The 13,841-nt window shown below is 41.7% G+C and overlaps 1 protein-coding gene across 1 annotated transcript in view; it reads right to left on the bottom strand.

Moving 5' to 3' along the window:
• Positions 1 to 13,841, bottom strand: part of mtmr7b (myotubularin related protein 7b) — a 103,868-nt gene that overhangs the window by 36,022 nt on the left and 54,005 nt on the right. Inside the window, exons 8-10 of the mRNA XM_055635443.1 lie at positions 9,991 to 10,100; positions 6,711 to 6,836; positions 1,836 to 1,885 (exon numbers count right to left, since the gene is read on the bottom strand). Coding sequence (XP_055491418.1) covers positions 1,836 to 1,885; positions 6,711 to 6,836; positions 9,991 to 10,100 — 286 coding nt within the window. The remainder of the gene's footprint in view (positions 1 to 1,835; positions 1,886 to 6,710; positions 6,837 to 9,990; positions 10,101 to 13,841) is intronic.

The raw sequence follows: 13,841 nt of genomic DNA, 5'->3' as shown, positions 1-13,841 counted from the left end.
TGTTTAAATTGTCTAAGCTTTTTCTAAACACTAGACAACTTTTCTAAACAGTCATCCCGAGGAAGGAAATGAAAATATGACAGATACATTTTCATTTAATGTGTTCTTAAAATGTTCAAAAAATATCCCTACTTTATTCAGTAATAGGTTGTTTGCTCCAACTAAAACGGAATATCCTAAATTATCTGTTTCTACACTCATTAGGTATGTAATTGTTTTGTTCAGTATGGTCACGTTCAGAAGCTTGGATTAAACGTTCAATTGAACAATTACGTCCGACTACAGTGTAATTGCTTCACTTCAATATCTGCTTCAGTGCATCCTATTATTGGCACACAATGATGGCAGTGATTGCCAGTGATAGATACGTGTTCATTCATTTCAGTAGCAAGGTGCCAACTGGCTTTGTTCTGAACTCTATTAAAGTGACCCACTCATTTCAGTCTACTCAGTTCCTATGCTGCACTGGCAGCCACAACAAAGACTTGGCTGTTCAGTTAATGTTCTATTCAATCATAACCCACAGGACATTGATGGTGGGAGGCAAGCTGACAGTGCCGGGAGGGCAATCAGGTCTTTCGTCTTTGATAATGGTCATTGAATAATACCTCAGAGGCACAAATGTTACATGTCACTTGCTAAGCTTGCAGCAATGTTACTCTGCTAATTGGAGAAGGCACTCAATGGAAAGACACCGAAGGGTTAGATGAACAAAATGCTTCAAGGTCCGAAGTAAGGAATTCCATGGAAGTGCAAGAAAAACTTGATTGAGGCATGGAACAGCCTGGTCTTTTCAATAAATGCTTTACAAACCTCAAAAAGGACCATTCAGTCGAAGCTTGTGATGAAATTCTTCATGTGAGGACAGCATAAAAGCACATGAAATGGTTGGCATGTATTCTCAGATGTTTAACAATTGCCTTGGCAATGGACGACTGAGTGTCGCATTAACTGCATGTGCTCTTCCTGGGAAAAACACACTCAAGATACTCCATGGGGGATGGATCTGGGATCCCTGTTATTTACAATATTTATGAATGGCATTGAACTGAATGCTCTTAAAAATATCTAATTTTCCTTAGAGACAAAAAACATGGAAGGCAGATAATGAGTGAACAGGATATTGCCCAGTTTCAAACGAACAAATAGTAGGAGGATTCCTATATGAATAAATTTCGGAATAGGTAACAGTAAATATGTTTCCATGTTGAATTATTCTCTCAGAAGTTATGAGCAGAAAGTGGCGGCACTGCCCTGCAGCTGCGGCTCGCCTGCAGTCCGTTTGTCTTTTGTTTTTTTGGGTGTTTTTTTGTCCTGTTGTTTTAGTTTATTCAGTTTATTTTAGTTGTGTATGTGTGGGGGTGGGGGGGAGAAACTTGCTTTCTGTCTCTTCCCTCAGGGGGGATGCAATCTTTTCTTGTCGTATCCCCCGTCTCCGTCTCCGTCTGCGCTGAGGCCTATCGCGGAGCTGGCGGCCTCCAACTGGTACTGGCCTCGAGGGTTCGGAGGCAGAGCCAGGACTTACCAATGTGGGGCTGGCCGACTTCGCGGCTGTGGTTGCGTTGCAGCGGTGGCGACCCGACTCCGGAGCCTCGCAGGCTCGACCGTGGGCCCAGTGGATTCGGCCGCAGGCCCAGTTTTGTCCGTACAGGAAAATACTCACCAAATTTTGCATGAGCAACTATTTTCCAGTCCAATTCATATTTCATTCCGAAACACACATTTTGAAATCCAGCTTCTATTGGATTTTTTTTTTTAATGTATTAAATATTTCCTTATACAAGAAATAGAATATAAATATATGTGATGTATAATGACAGGCGTGTAATTCTCACCTGTGGTTAAATTTGTGTCCAAAGGAAACCCAGTCTTTTTCAATCAAAACCTACAAAAACAAATGTTAATATCTGGCATCACTATTGCAGCATTTGTATAAACTCTGTTAATCATTCCGAACCTCATACAAAACCTTCCGTTATCGCACAATCGCACTAAGCACACCAATACTTCCAATTCCTTAGAAGGATTAGGAAGATCGGCATGTCCCCACAACCCTCACCAACTTCCACAATGCTCCGTAGAAAGCATGTCTCGGGATGCAGCTCAGCAAACTATGGGAACAGCTCCATCCGAGACCGCATGAAATTGCAAAGAGTTGTGGATGTAGCCCAGACCATCACACAAACCAACATCCCTTCCATCGACTCCATCTACACTTCACGTTGCCGTGGCAAGGGCACCAGCATAATCAAGGACCAGTCCCACCCTGGTTATTCCCTCTTGATGAATCTCTGGACCTCTCTGCCACTGAAGGTGGTTGAGGCCAGTTCATTGGCTATATTTAAGAAGGAGTTAGATGTGGCCCTTGTGTCTAAAGGGATCACGGGGTATGGAGAGAAGGCAGGTACGGGATACTGAGTTGGATGATCAGCCATGATCATATTGAATGGCGGTGCAGGTTCGAAGGGCCGAATGGCCTACTCCTGCACTTATTTTCTATGTATCTATGTATCTTCTCCCCTCTCCCATCAGGCAAGAGGTGCTCAGCTATCTCCAACCAGGCACCTGAATCGCCCTCGCACCAAATAGAGTGCGGTCCTGAGCTGCCATCTACGCCATTTGAGTCTCTCAAACTATCTTTAATCTGACTTTACTTGACTTAACTTGGCACTAAATGTTATTCCCTTTATCCTGTATCTGTATACTGTGGAGGGCTTGGTCGTAATCATGTATAGTATTTTTGCTGACTATATAGCAGGCAACAAAAAGCTTTTCACTGTACCTCAGTACACGTGGCAAGACTAAACTAAACTAAACTATCAACGCAGGACTTTCATATGAAGAAAGACTGGATAGACTCGGCTTGTACACGCTAGAATTTAAAAGATTGAGGGGGGATCTTATAGAAACTTACAAAATTCTTAAGGGGTTGGACAGGCTAGATGCAAGAAGATTATTCCCGATGTTGGAGAAGTCCAGAACTAGGGGGTCACAGTTTAAGGATAAGAGGGAAGTCTTTTAGGACTGAGATGAGAAAATCATTTTTTACACAGAGAGTGGTGAATCTGTGGAATTCTCTGCCACAGAAGGTAGTTGAGGCCAGTTCATTGGCTATATTTAAGAGGGAATTAGATATGGCCCTTGTGGTTAAAGGGATCAGGAGTATGGAGAGAAGGCAGGGATGAGATACTGAGTTGGATGATCAGCCATGATCATATCGAATGGCGGTGCAGGCTCGAAGGGCCGAATGGCCTACTCCTGCACCTATTTTCTATGTTTCTATGTAACTAGTGCTATGAGATCTCTCCTGCCAATGTAAGGCTTTAGTCCATCAAACTAGAACATTTCACTTTGGGACCAATTTGATGGATTACAATGCAGTGCACCTCCAACAACAAAATACCTTGCTTTATACTGTGCTCTGGATAACCAACCTAGCAATCTCTGTTGTGGAGCCTGACTCTACAACCATCTCATAACTGGATGATAGAACTGTTACAGATCCAAAAACAATACTCAAGAGTAGAAGGTGATGGGTCAGCAGCCACTTTTGTTCCCAAGAAGTGCATCCTTTTGGTTTCATTGACTTACTTCTTCTTACAAGTCCAATTAATGTCGTTGTGATGATCCTTGGCTTAAATCATTTTTCTGAAAACATTGCTATAGGTGGTCTAATAGTTTTCATTTAATATGCAATTACCCACTGGAAATATCATAAATTATCTTGACCTTTGGGAGATTTGTTTCTGTGAGATTGTGCAAGTGTCAAGTCAGCACAAATAGCACATTTTTACTTTTCGTTTTAGAGATACAACGCAGAAATAGGCCCTTCGACCCCCATCGATTGGCACACTAGCACGATCCTACACACACTAGGGACAATTTACAATGACACCAAGCCTATTAACATAATTGCCTGTACGTCTTTGGAGCGTGGGAGGAACCCGGAGATCCCAGGGAAAACCCACGCAGGTCACTGGGAGAATGTATAAACTCGTACAGACAATCACTTGTGGTCTGGATCAAGCCCGGGTCTCTGGCGCTGTAAGACCGCAAATCTACCACTGCACCACCGTGCTGCCCCACATATGCAGAATAATTTTAAATATTCATGTTCACTTGACACAAATTGTGTAGCACCAGCAGCAGGGTGTTAAATATAGTTTAATGTAGGAGTCCTTGTAGTCTTGGTGCTCCAGATATTAGTTTTGGGCCAACGAGATGGCATCTGCTGTACACCTGTTGTGAAGGTAAACAAACTGCAGTGGATCAAGGCCGACTGGGAGACTGGAGTCAACGTGTGCCATCACCAGTCTCTTGAAGCGCTACTTGATGGTGGATGTCAGAGCCACTGGACCGTGGTCATTAAGGCACACTACATTACTCTTCTTTAGCACCACGATGATAGTGGTCTTTTCGAAGCAGGTGGGGACCTCCAAGCGGAGTAGTGGCAGATTAAAGATGTCTGTGAATATCTCTGCCAGCTGATCTGCACAGGTCTCGAGGAGGCAAACTGGGACTCCATTCAGGCCAGTTGCCTCCCACAGATTCACTTTTGGGAAGACCGATCTTATGCCTACCTGAGTAACCACTGGTACAGGCGTACCCAAGAATGGCGGGGCAGGTAATGTTCCTCCATTGATTTCTGTACAAAACGGAGAGAGGAAGCATTGGGCTGATCGAGGATAGGGACGGCATTTACTCCCAACAATGGACTTCTGCAGGATTAAGTCCCACATAATTGTGTGTATGTAAAAGTTTATCACGTTATTCCAATATTCAGGGTTCAGGCAACTGCCACACAAAGTATTTCCTCCCACTGAATTATCCCACTTGTTAAGAAAGGCGGGAGGGAGAAAACAGGGAAATATAGACCAGTTAGCTTGACATCGGTGGTGGGGAAGATGCTGGAGTCAATTATAAAAGATGAAATAGATAACAGGATCGGTCTAAGTCAGCGTGGATTTACGAAGGGGAAATCATGCTTGATTAATCTTCTGGAATTTTTTGAAGATGTAACAAGGGAAATGGACATGGAAGAGCCAGTGGATGTAGTGTACCTGGACTTTCAGAAAGCATTTGATAAGGTCCTACATAGGAGATTAGTGAGCAAAATTAGGGCAAATGGTATTGGGGGTAGAAAATAGGTTGGCAGACAGGAAACAAAGAGGAGGGATTAACGGGTCCCTTTCAGAATGGCGGGCAGTGGGGTACAGTGACAAGTGGGGTACCACAAGCCTCAGTGCTGGTACCGCAGCTATTTACAATGTACATCAATGATTTAGATGAAGCGATCCAAAGTAACATTAGGAAATTTGCAGATGACACAAAGCTGGGTGGCCGTGTGAACTGTGAGGAGGATGCTATGAGAATGCAGGGTGACTTGGACAGGTTGGGTTAGTGGCAGATGAAGTTTAATGTGGATAAATTTGAGGTATCCACTTTGGTTGCAAAAACAGGAAGGCAGATTATTATCTAAATGGTGTCAAGTTGGAGAAAAGGGGAAGTACAACAGGATCTGGGGGTCCTTGTTTATCAGTCAATGAAAGTAAGCATTCAGGTACAGCAGGCAGTGAAGAAAGCGAATGGCATGTTGGCCTTCATAACAAGAGGAGTTGAGTATAGGAGCAAAGAGGTCCTTCTGCAGCTGTACAGGGCCCTAATGAGACCACACTTGGAGTATTGTGTGCAGTTTTGGTCCCCTAATTTGAGGAAGGACATTCTTGCTATTGAGGGAGTGCAGCGTAGATTCGCAAGGTTAATTCCCGGGATGGCGGGACTGTCGTATGCTGAGAGAATGGAGTAGCTGGGCTTGTATACTGTGGAATTTAGGATGATGAGAGGGGATCTTATTGAAACATATAAGATTGTTAAGGGCTCTGACACGCTAGAGGCAGGGAACATGTTCCCGATGTTGGGGGAGTCCAGAACCAGGAGCCACAGTTTAAGAATAAGGTTGTAAGCCATTTAGAAAGGAGATGAGGAAACACTTTTTCTCACAGAGAGTTGTGAGTCTGTGGAATTCTCTGCCTCAGAGGGTGGTGAAGGCTGGTTCTCTGGATACTTTCAAGAGAGAGCTAGATAAGGCTCTTAAAGATGGCAGAGCCAGGGGATATGGGGAGAAGACAGGATCGGGGTACTGATTGGGGATGATCAGCCATGATCATATTGAATGGCAGTGCTGGCTCGAAGGGCCGAATGGCCTACTCATGCACCTATTGTCTATTGTCATCCCATAAATGTTGAATGAAGATTATGTCTGCCTCCCAAACAACAAGATGATTAATCCATTGCATTTGTGACAGAGTTATTTTTTTAATCTCAAACAAATAGTAAGGATACCAGTAGTGATCACAATACGCAAGTTGTTGGAACAGAAATATGAAATAAAAACATGCCAAGCTTCCCATTGCTGACAGTTCCTGAGAAACATTTAATGCAAAACGAATGTGTGGGGAATGAACTTTGAATCAATATTACATAACCAGCAGTAAAATCTACTGCCAATTTTCACACGTTAAGGATGGTCATTAACCAAAATACCAGGCTGTTAGTGACAGTAGAATCAAACTATCACAACACTTAATGCATTTGATCTTTGGTATTAAAAACAGAGAAAATATTTAAAAAAAACGTCAACATGCCAAATTGCCTCTATATACTCACCCTGTCTGTGCTATTTTTCTCATTTTTTAATACTATATTCTTACCATGAATCCTTTTAAGGTTCGGTAATGTGGATCAAGAAGCAGGCTAGCTATGGAGCAAACCTGGGCAGTTCTGTCCCAACCATCTGAGCAGTGAACCAGTACACTGGCGGCCTCCTCAGCAACAGCCTGAAACAACAAGTAGAAGAAGTAGATGAGCTTGAAGTATAAGAAGTAAAGTAGATGAGCTTGAGGCTCAGTTAGAGGTTGGTTGATATGACATTGTGGGGATTACTGAGACATGGCTGCAGGAGGATCGGGCCTGGGAACTTAATATTCAGGGTTATACATCCTATAGAAAGGGTGTAAGTTGCAGCAGGAGTTAAAACTGACATGTAACAAAGGTAATGCCACTGTGGTGATGGGGGATTTCAATATGCAGGTAGACTGGGACCAGGTTGGTTCAGGACCCCAAGAAAGAAAGTTTGTAGAATGCCTCCGAGATGGATTCTTAGAGCAGCTTGTAATGGAGCCGACCAGAGAAAAGGCAATTGTGGATTTATTGTTGTCCAATAAACCAGATATGATAAGAGAACTCGAGGTAAAGGATCCGCTTGGGGGTAGTGATCATAATATGATTAGTTTTAATCTGCAATTTGAGAATGAGAAGGTTAAATCGGAAGTGTCAGTGATGCAATTCAACAAAGGGGACTATGAAGGCATGAGAGAGGAGCTGGCCAAGGTAGACTGGACTGGAAAGGAATCCTGGGCATAATCCGGAAGACGCAGGATCATTTAATTCCAAAAAAAAAGAAAGATTCTAAGGGGAGTAAGAGGCAACCGTGGCTGACAAGAGAAGTTAGGGATGGAATAAAACTAAAAGAAAAGATGTATAACACAGCAAAGAGTAGCCGGAAGCCAGAGGACTGGGAAACTTTCATAGGACAACAGAAGGAAACAAAACGGGCAATATAGGCTGAAAAGATGAAGTACGAGGGGAAGCTGGCCAGGAATATAAAGACAGTAAAAGCTTCTTCAGATATGAAAGCGGAAAAGGGCAAAGGCAGACATGGGTGAAATGATTATGGGTAACAAGAAAAATGGCAGAAGAATTGAACAGGTACTTCGGATCTGTCTTCGGTACTTCGGATAGAAAATTGGTTGGCAGACAGGAAGCAAAGAGTAGGAGTGAACGGGTTCTTTTCAGAATGGCAGGCAGTGGCGAATGGAGTGCAGCAAGGCTCGGTGTTGGGGCTGCAACTGTTTACCATATATATTAATGATTTGGAAGAGGGGATTAGGAGCAACACTAGCAAATTTGTGGATGACACAAAGCTGGGTGGCAGTGTGAACTGTGAAGAGGATGTTGGGAGGTTACAGGGTGACCTGGACAGGTTGAGTGAGTGGTCAGATGCGTGGCAGATGCAGTATAATATAAATAAATGTGAGGTATCCACTTTGGCAGCAAAAACAAGGGGGCAGATTATTATCTCGATGGGGATCGGTTAGGTAAGGGGGAGGTGCAGCGAGACCTGGGTGTCCTTGTACACCGGTCACTGAAATTTGTCGTGCAGGTACAGTATGGAGGACGGAGGATGCCATCATAACAAACGGCAGTATTCACTTCGCAGTTGTAAAGGGCTCCCACATCTGGAGTATTGTGTACAGTTTTGGTCTCCTAAGAGGACACATTATGTGATTGAGGAGTGCAGCTGTTCACGAGATTGATCCCTGGGATGGCGGGACTGCCACAGAAAGATTCAAAGCATTCACTGGAGTTTACACTTACACACATATTCCATAAAAACTGACTCACCAAACTCGGAAAAACTGTTGGGCAATCGACCCCTCCCTCTGCAACTAAGACTGGATACTGGAAAAAATATTTTAACCAGAGAATTTAGACCCCAGTCAAATGTGGAGGATTTAAACAAGCATAGAGCCTAGTCTTCAAACCCTCAGCCCGGGTTAACAGGGGCGATTCCATGATCACAATGAATGGAGGTGCTGGCTCGAAGGCCCCCTCCTCCTACGCCTTTTTTCATGTTTCTATGTAACTGACGCATGTTTACATTCATCTGCTTGGCTACATGGTACTAATTACCATCATCACCAATGCAGATGATGAGTAACGGTGCTTTGTTTTCATGATTTTTCTGCCAACAACGATGAGCTGGCAAGAAACTATCGGGAGGAGGTCCAGCACATTAGCATGGTTAATTGGTGCGCTGACAACAACCCATGCCCAATTAAATAACTCCAAGAAGACTTATTATATGCTTTGTAGGATTAAAATACAACGTCTGACCATAGCTGGGTGCTGCAGCTTATTATGTCGCCTAATAGTCTGTTGCATTCAAGTCAATTAATTTCTCTCAATAAATCCTCAATTTCAATCTTATTTCAACATTAATTTATCAGTGCGAATGGAGCTGGATTGGCATTATATTAAAAAATAAACATTTATCATTACCTATTACTCTGATCAAGAAGTGGCTCATCAAATTCCACTCTTCTTCCTGAGTGAAGGAGACTGTGCACTGCACCTTGAAAAGACTAGGCTGTATTCACGGGGGTACAATGATGGGAACTGTGAAAGCTAAAAGTCCATCTGTCTCCTCAGATCCTGGTGAACTTCAGAAATCACTGGTTGCACCATCGTGAAAGAGCCGTCTGATCCTAGATGATCCCAACCCCATCACAGTATCGGGTATGGCAGTAGAAGCTGCTCTGTTCCGACCGCACATGCGGAAGTGGCATTGCAGAGTGCTGGTGGTGAAAAACTGATGCCCAACGCATCACGGGTCAATGTTCCCACGATATTCCCCTCCAGTTGAGTCTGTCGGAAAAGGCCATTCAGCGCTGTCTGCGGACGCCATTCAATCATGGCATTTTCGCCAAGAACTGCCTCTCCCCATAACCCCACACCTGTGGATCTGAATCTGTTATCCCTCCTAAAATATCCGGGACTTGGCGCTACAGGTCTCTCCGTTCCCGAATCCAAAGTGGTCGAATAACAGCTTCTTTCAAATCTTACGTTACACTGAGATTTCAAAGCACATTGGAGAAAGAACAAGCTTTCTTTGGGCTCCTTAATGGACTGATCTACATTTATGTATTAACATTTTCCCGTGCTTTTAGCGACATTGTAGGATATAAAAAACGTCAGGAATAAATGTGTACATGAAACTTCAGCATTACTGTTCTTCATGAGATACGTGATGGACTCACCTCAAGACTGATGATAATGCCAATGTAAGAAGAATGAAACGTGAAAATCAAAAACAGTAAACAGTAGCATTTAATTTACTTAATTTAATTAAGTAACAATTAATTTACTTACTTTTGCAATAAATATACCCGCATCCATGATGGCTTTAATGTGTTTCAACCAGCCCGAATTCTCCAAACCCCAGAGAAAGTCACTCATTGAAGGAGATCTAAGCTCACAGACTGAAAAAGATTTCAGAAATGTTTCATAACTATTGAATTGTATGATCTGCACATCAGCAAATCAATATGTTGCAGTTTAAAATGAAAAAGTATAATGCAGCTATCAGATGTTGACAATAGTGTTAGCAACTAAATGGAACTTGATAAAGAAAGCATCTTGCATGCTTGCCTCTCCATTTACAAAGACTTCCTAGGGTGAACATCATTAGCCTAACATCTCTCATTGAATCTGGTCAAGTGCAATGAGACAGGATTAATTAATGATCTCATACTAACAGATTCTCTGGGGAAGAGTGAACATAACATGATAGAATTTTACACGCAGGTTGAGAGTGAGAAACATACACATGTAGCTTAAAAGCAACTACTTTGCTATGAAGATAGAGCTGGCTAATGAGGACTGAGGGAAATAGATCAAAAATAAACAGGAGTTAAGCAGTGACAGATAATTAAAGAAAGATTTCATAATTCTCAAGATATATCTCACTCATATATAAAGACTACAAGAAAGATATCTATCCGTAACTATGCAAAAGAGTTAGGGTGTTATTATATGAAAAGAAAAGCCAATAATATTGAGAAGATAATAGTTAGCTTAAAAACTGAGTAGAATTTAGAAATAATTTTATAAAATAAACAAATAATGACCTAACAGGGAGAAATTAAATACATACAGTGCATTCAGAAAGTATTCAGACCCCTTCACGTTTTCCACATTTTGTCACGTTACAGCCTTATTCTAAAAATGGATTAAATTCTCTTTTTTATCATCAATCTATACACAATACCCCATAATAAAAAATTGATCACAGGTGTTTAAAAATGTTTGCAAAGTAATTAAAAATAAATAACTGAAATACCACATTTACATAAGTATTCAAACCCTTTACTCAGTACTTTGTTGACGCACCTTTGGCAGTGATTACAGCCTCAGGTCTTCTTGGGTATGACACTACAATGGCACACCTGTATTTGGGTAATTGTTCCCATTTTTGTATTGTATTGTGTTGTATTGTATTGTATTGTATTCAAATTTATTGTCATTGTCTCAATTTGAGACAACAAAATGAATTTCCCTTACAGGCAGTATCATAAAAAAAATCACCAAAAAATAAATAAATAATAAATAAATAATAAAACATATTAAAAATAAAATTGAAATTGAATTAAAAAAAAAGCACAAACACAGAAAGTCCACGACACAACATAACATAAATGGCACCAAGGTGAGGATGGCACCATAGTCCAGCCAGCCTCCCCTCCGTGTTCATCCGTGGTCGGGGCCTTCTTCTCGGCAGATCCTCTCAAGCTCTGTCAGATTGGATGTGGAGTGTTGATGCACAGCTATTTTCAAGTCCCTCCAGAGATATTCGATCGGGTTCAAGGTATGGCCAATTAAGGAGATTCACAGACTTGTCATGAAGCCACTCCTGCGTTGTCTTGGCTGTGTGCTTATGGTCGTTGTCCTGTTGGAAGGTGAACCTCTGCCCCAGTCTGAGGTCCTGAACGATCTGGAGCAGGTTTTCATCAAGGATCTATCTGTACTTTGCTCTGCTCATCTTTCCCTCGATCCTGACTAATCTCCCAGTTCCTGCCGTTGAAAAACATCCCCAGAGCATGATGCTGCCACCACCATGTTTCACTGTAGGTATGGTATTGGCCAGGTGATGAGCGGTGCCTGGTTTCCTCCAGACATGACACTTGGCATTCAGGCCAAAGAGTTCAATCTTGGTTTCATCGGACCAAACAATCTTGTTTAGGTGCCTTTTGGCAAACCAAGCGAGCTGCCATGTGCCTTTTACTGAGGAGTGGCTTCCGTCTGATTGGTGGAGTGCTGCAGATATAGTTGTCCTTCTGGAAGGTTCTCCCATCTCCAAAGTGGAACTCTAGAACTCTCACCTCCCTGACCAAGGCCCTTCTCCCCCAATTGCTCAGTTTGGCCGGGCGGCCAGCTCTATGAAGAGTCCTGGTTGTTTCAAAGTTCTTCCATTTAAGAATGACGGAGGCCACTGTGCTCTTCGGGACCTGCAATACTGCAGAAATTGTTTTATACCCTTCCCCAGATCTGTGTCTCGACACAATCCTGTCTCGGAGGTCTATGGACAATTCCTTCATCTTCATGGCTTGTTTTTTGCTCTGACTGCACTGTTAACTGCGGGACCTTATATAGACAGGTGTGTGCCTTTCCAAATCATGTACAATCAATTAAATTTACCACTGGTGGACTCAAGTTGTAGAATCATCTCAAGGATAATCAATGGAAACAGGATGTGCTGAAGCTCAATTTTGAGTGTCACAGCAATGGGTCTGAATACTTATGTTAATGTGATATTACAGTTATTTATTTTTAATTGCTTTGCAAAAATTTCTAAACACCTGTTTTCCCTTTTTTATTATGAGGTATTGTGTGTAGATTGATGATTAAAATAAAAAATGTAATCCATTTTAGAATAAGGCTGTAACGTAACAAAATGTGAAGGAGTCAGAATATTTTCTGCATGCACTACATAAATGTATTAAAAATACATATATACACACATGTATATATACATATACACACACACACAGACACACACATATAGATATATAACTAGATTTATATATGTATTTAAATAGATAGATAGATATATATATATCTATAGATAGATAGATAGATAGATAGATAGATAGAGATAGATAGATATATATATATATAGATAGATAGATATTTAAATACATATATAAATCTAGTTGCCAGGACTAGAGGGTCTGCGCTACAGGGAGAAGTTGAGTAAGCTAGGTCGCTATTCCTTGGAGCACAGGAGGTTGAGGGATTAACTTATAGAGGTGTATAAAATCATGAAAGGAATAGATCGGGTAGATGCACAGAGTCTCTTGCCCAGAGTACGGGAATCGGAGCAGAGGACATACGTTCAAGGTGAAGGGGAAAAGATTTAATAGGAATCTGAGGGGTAACCTTTTCACACAAAAGGTGGTGGGTGTATGGAATAAGCTGATTGGTGGAGTGCTGCAGATATAGTTGTCCTTCTGGAAGGTTCTCCCATCTCCACAGTGGAACTCTGGAACAGAGGAGGTAGTTGAGGCAGGGACTATCCCATCGTTTAAGAAACAGTTAGACAGATACATGGATAGGACAAGTTTGGAGGGATATAGACCAAATGCCTGCAGGTGGTAATAGTGTTACTGAGACATGTTGGCTGTTGTGGGCAAGTTGAGCCGATGGGCTTGTTTCCACACTGTATCACTCTATGTCTATGTCTAAATATAAAAACAATAGAATCACAATTGCATAAAAAGGAAGAAAACATCTAAGGTGGACAAGGGTTGCTTAAGGGATGAGATACGGACATTAATAATGACCTGATATCATCAGAGTTTAGAAGACGGTGACAATTTTATTGAAATATATTAGATTCCAATGGAACTTGACAGGATCTATACTGAATTACTCCAGTATTTTGTATCTATTCTCAATGCAAACTAGCATCTGCAGTCCCTTCCTACTCAGGTAGGTTGTTTAACAAGTACTGTTAAGCTCAAATACCTGAATACTGGGGGAGGATGATAATAATATCAAATTTCAGTGACAAATACAAAATAATTAATTTATGGATTACACCTAGGTAAGTATAGTTAAGAATTAAATATGCCCAGAAGTTAGCTTCAGGCTAAAGTATCATACAACTGAAAATTCCAGACTACTGAAAAGGTATTAGATGTTAATCCTTAAACAGCACCATT

Source organism: Leucoraja erinacea, chromosome 1 (genome assembly GCF_028641065.1).
Source record: "Leucoraja erinacea ecotype New England chromosome 1, Leri_hhj_1, whole genome shotgun sequence".
Lineage (NCBI taxonomy): Eukaryota > Metazoa > Chordata > Chondrichthyes > Rajiformes > Rajidae > Leucoraja > Leucoraja erinaceus.
The sequence above is the reverse complement of the archived record's forward strand: the minus strand, read 5'-3'. Positions and strand labels throughout refer to the sequence as shown.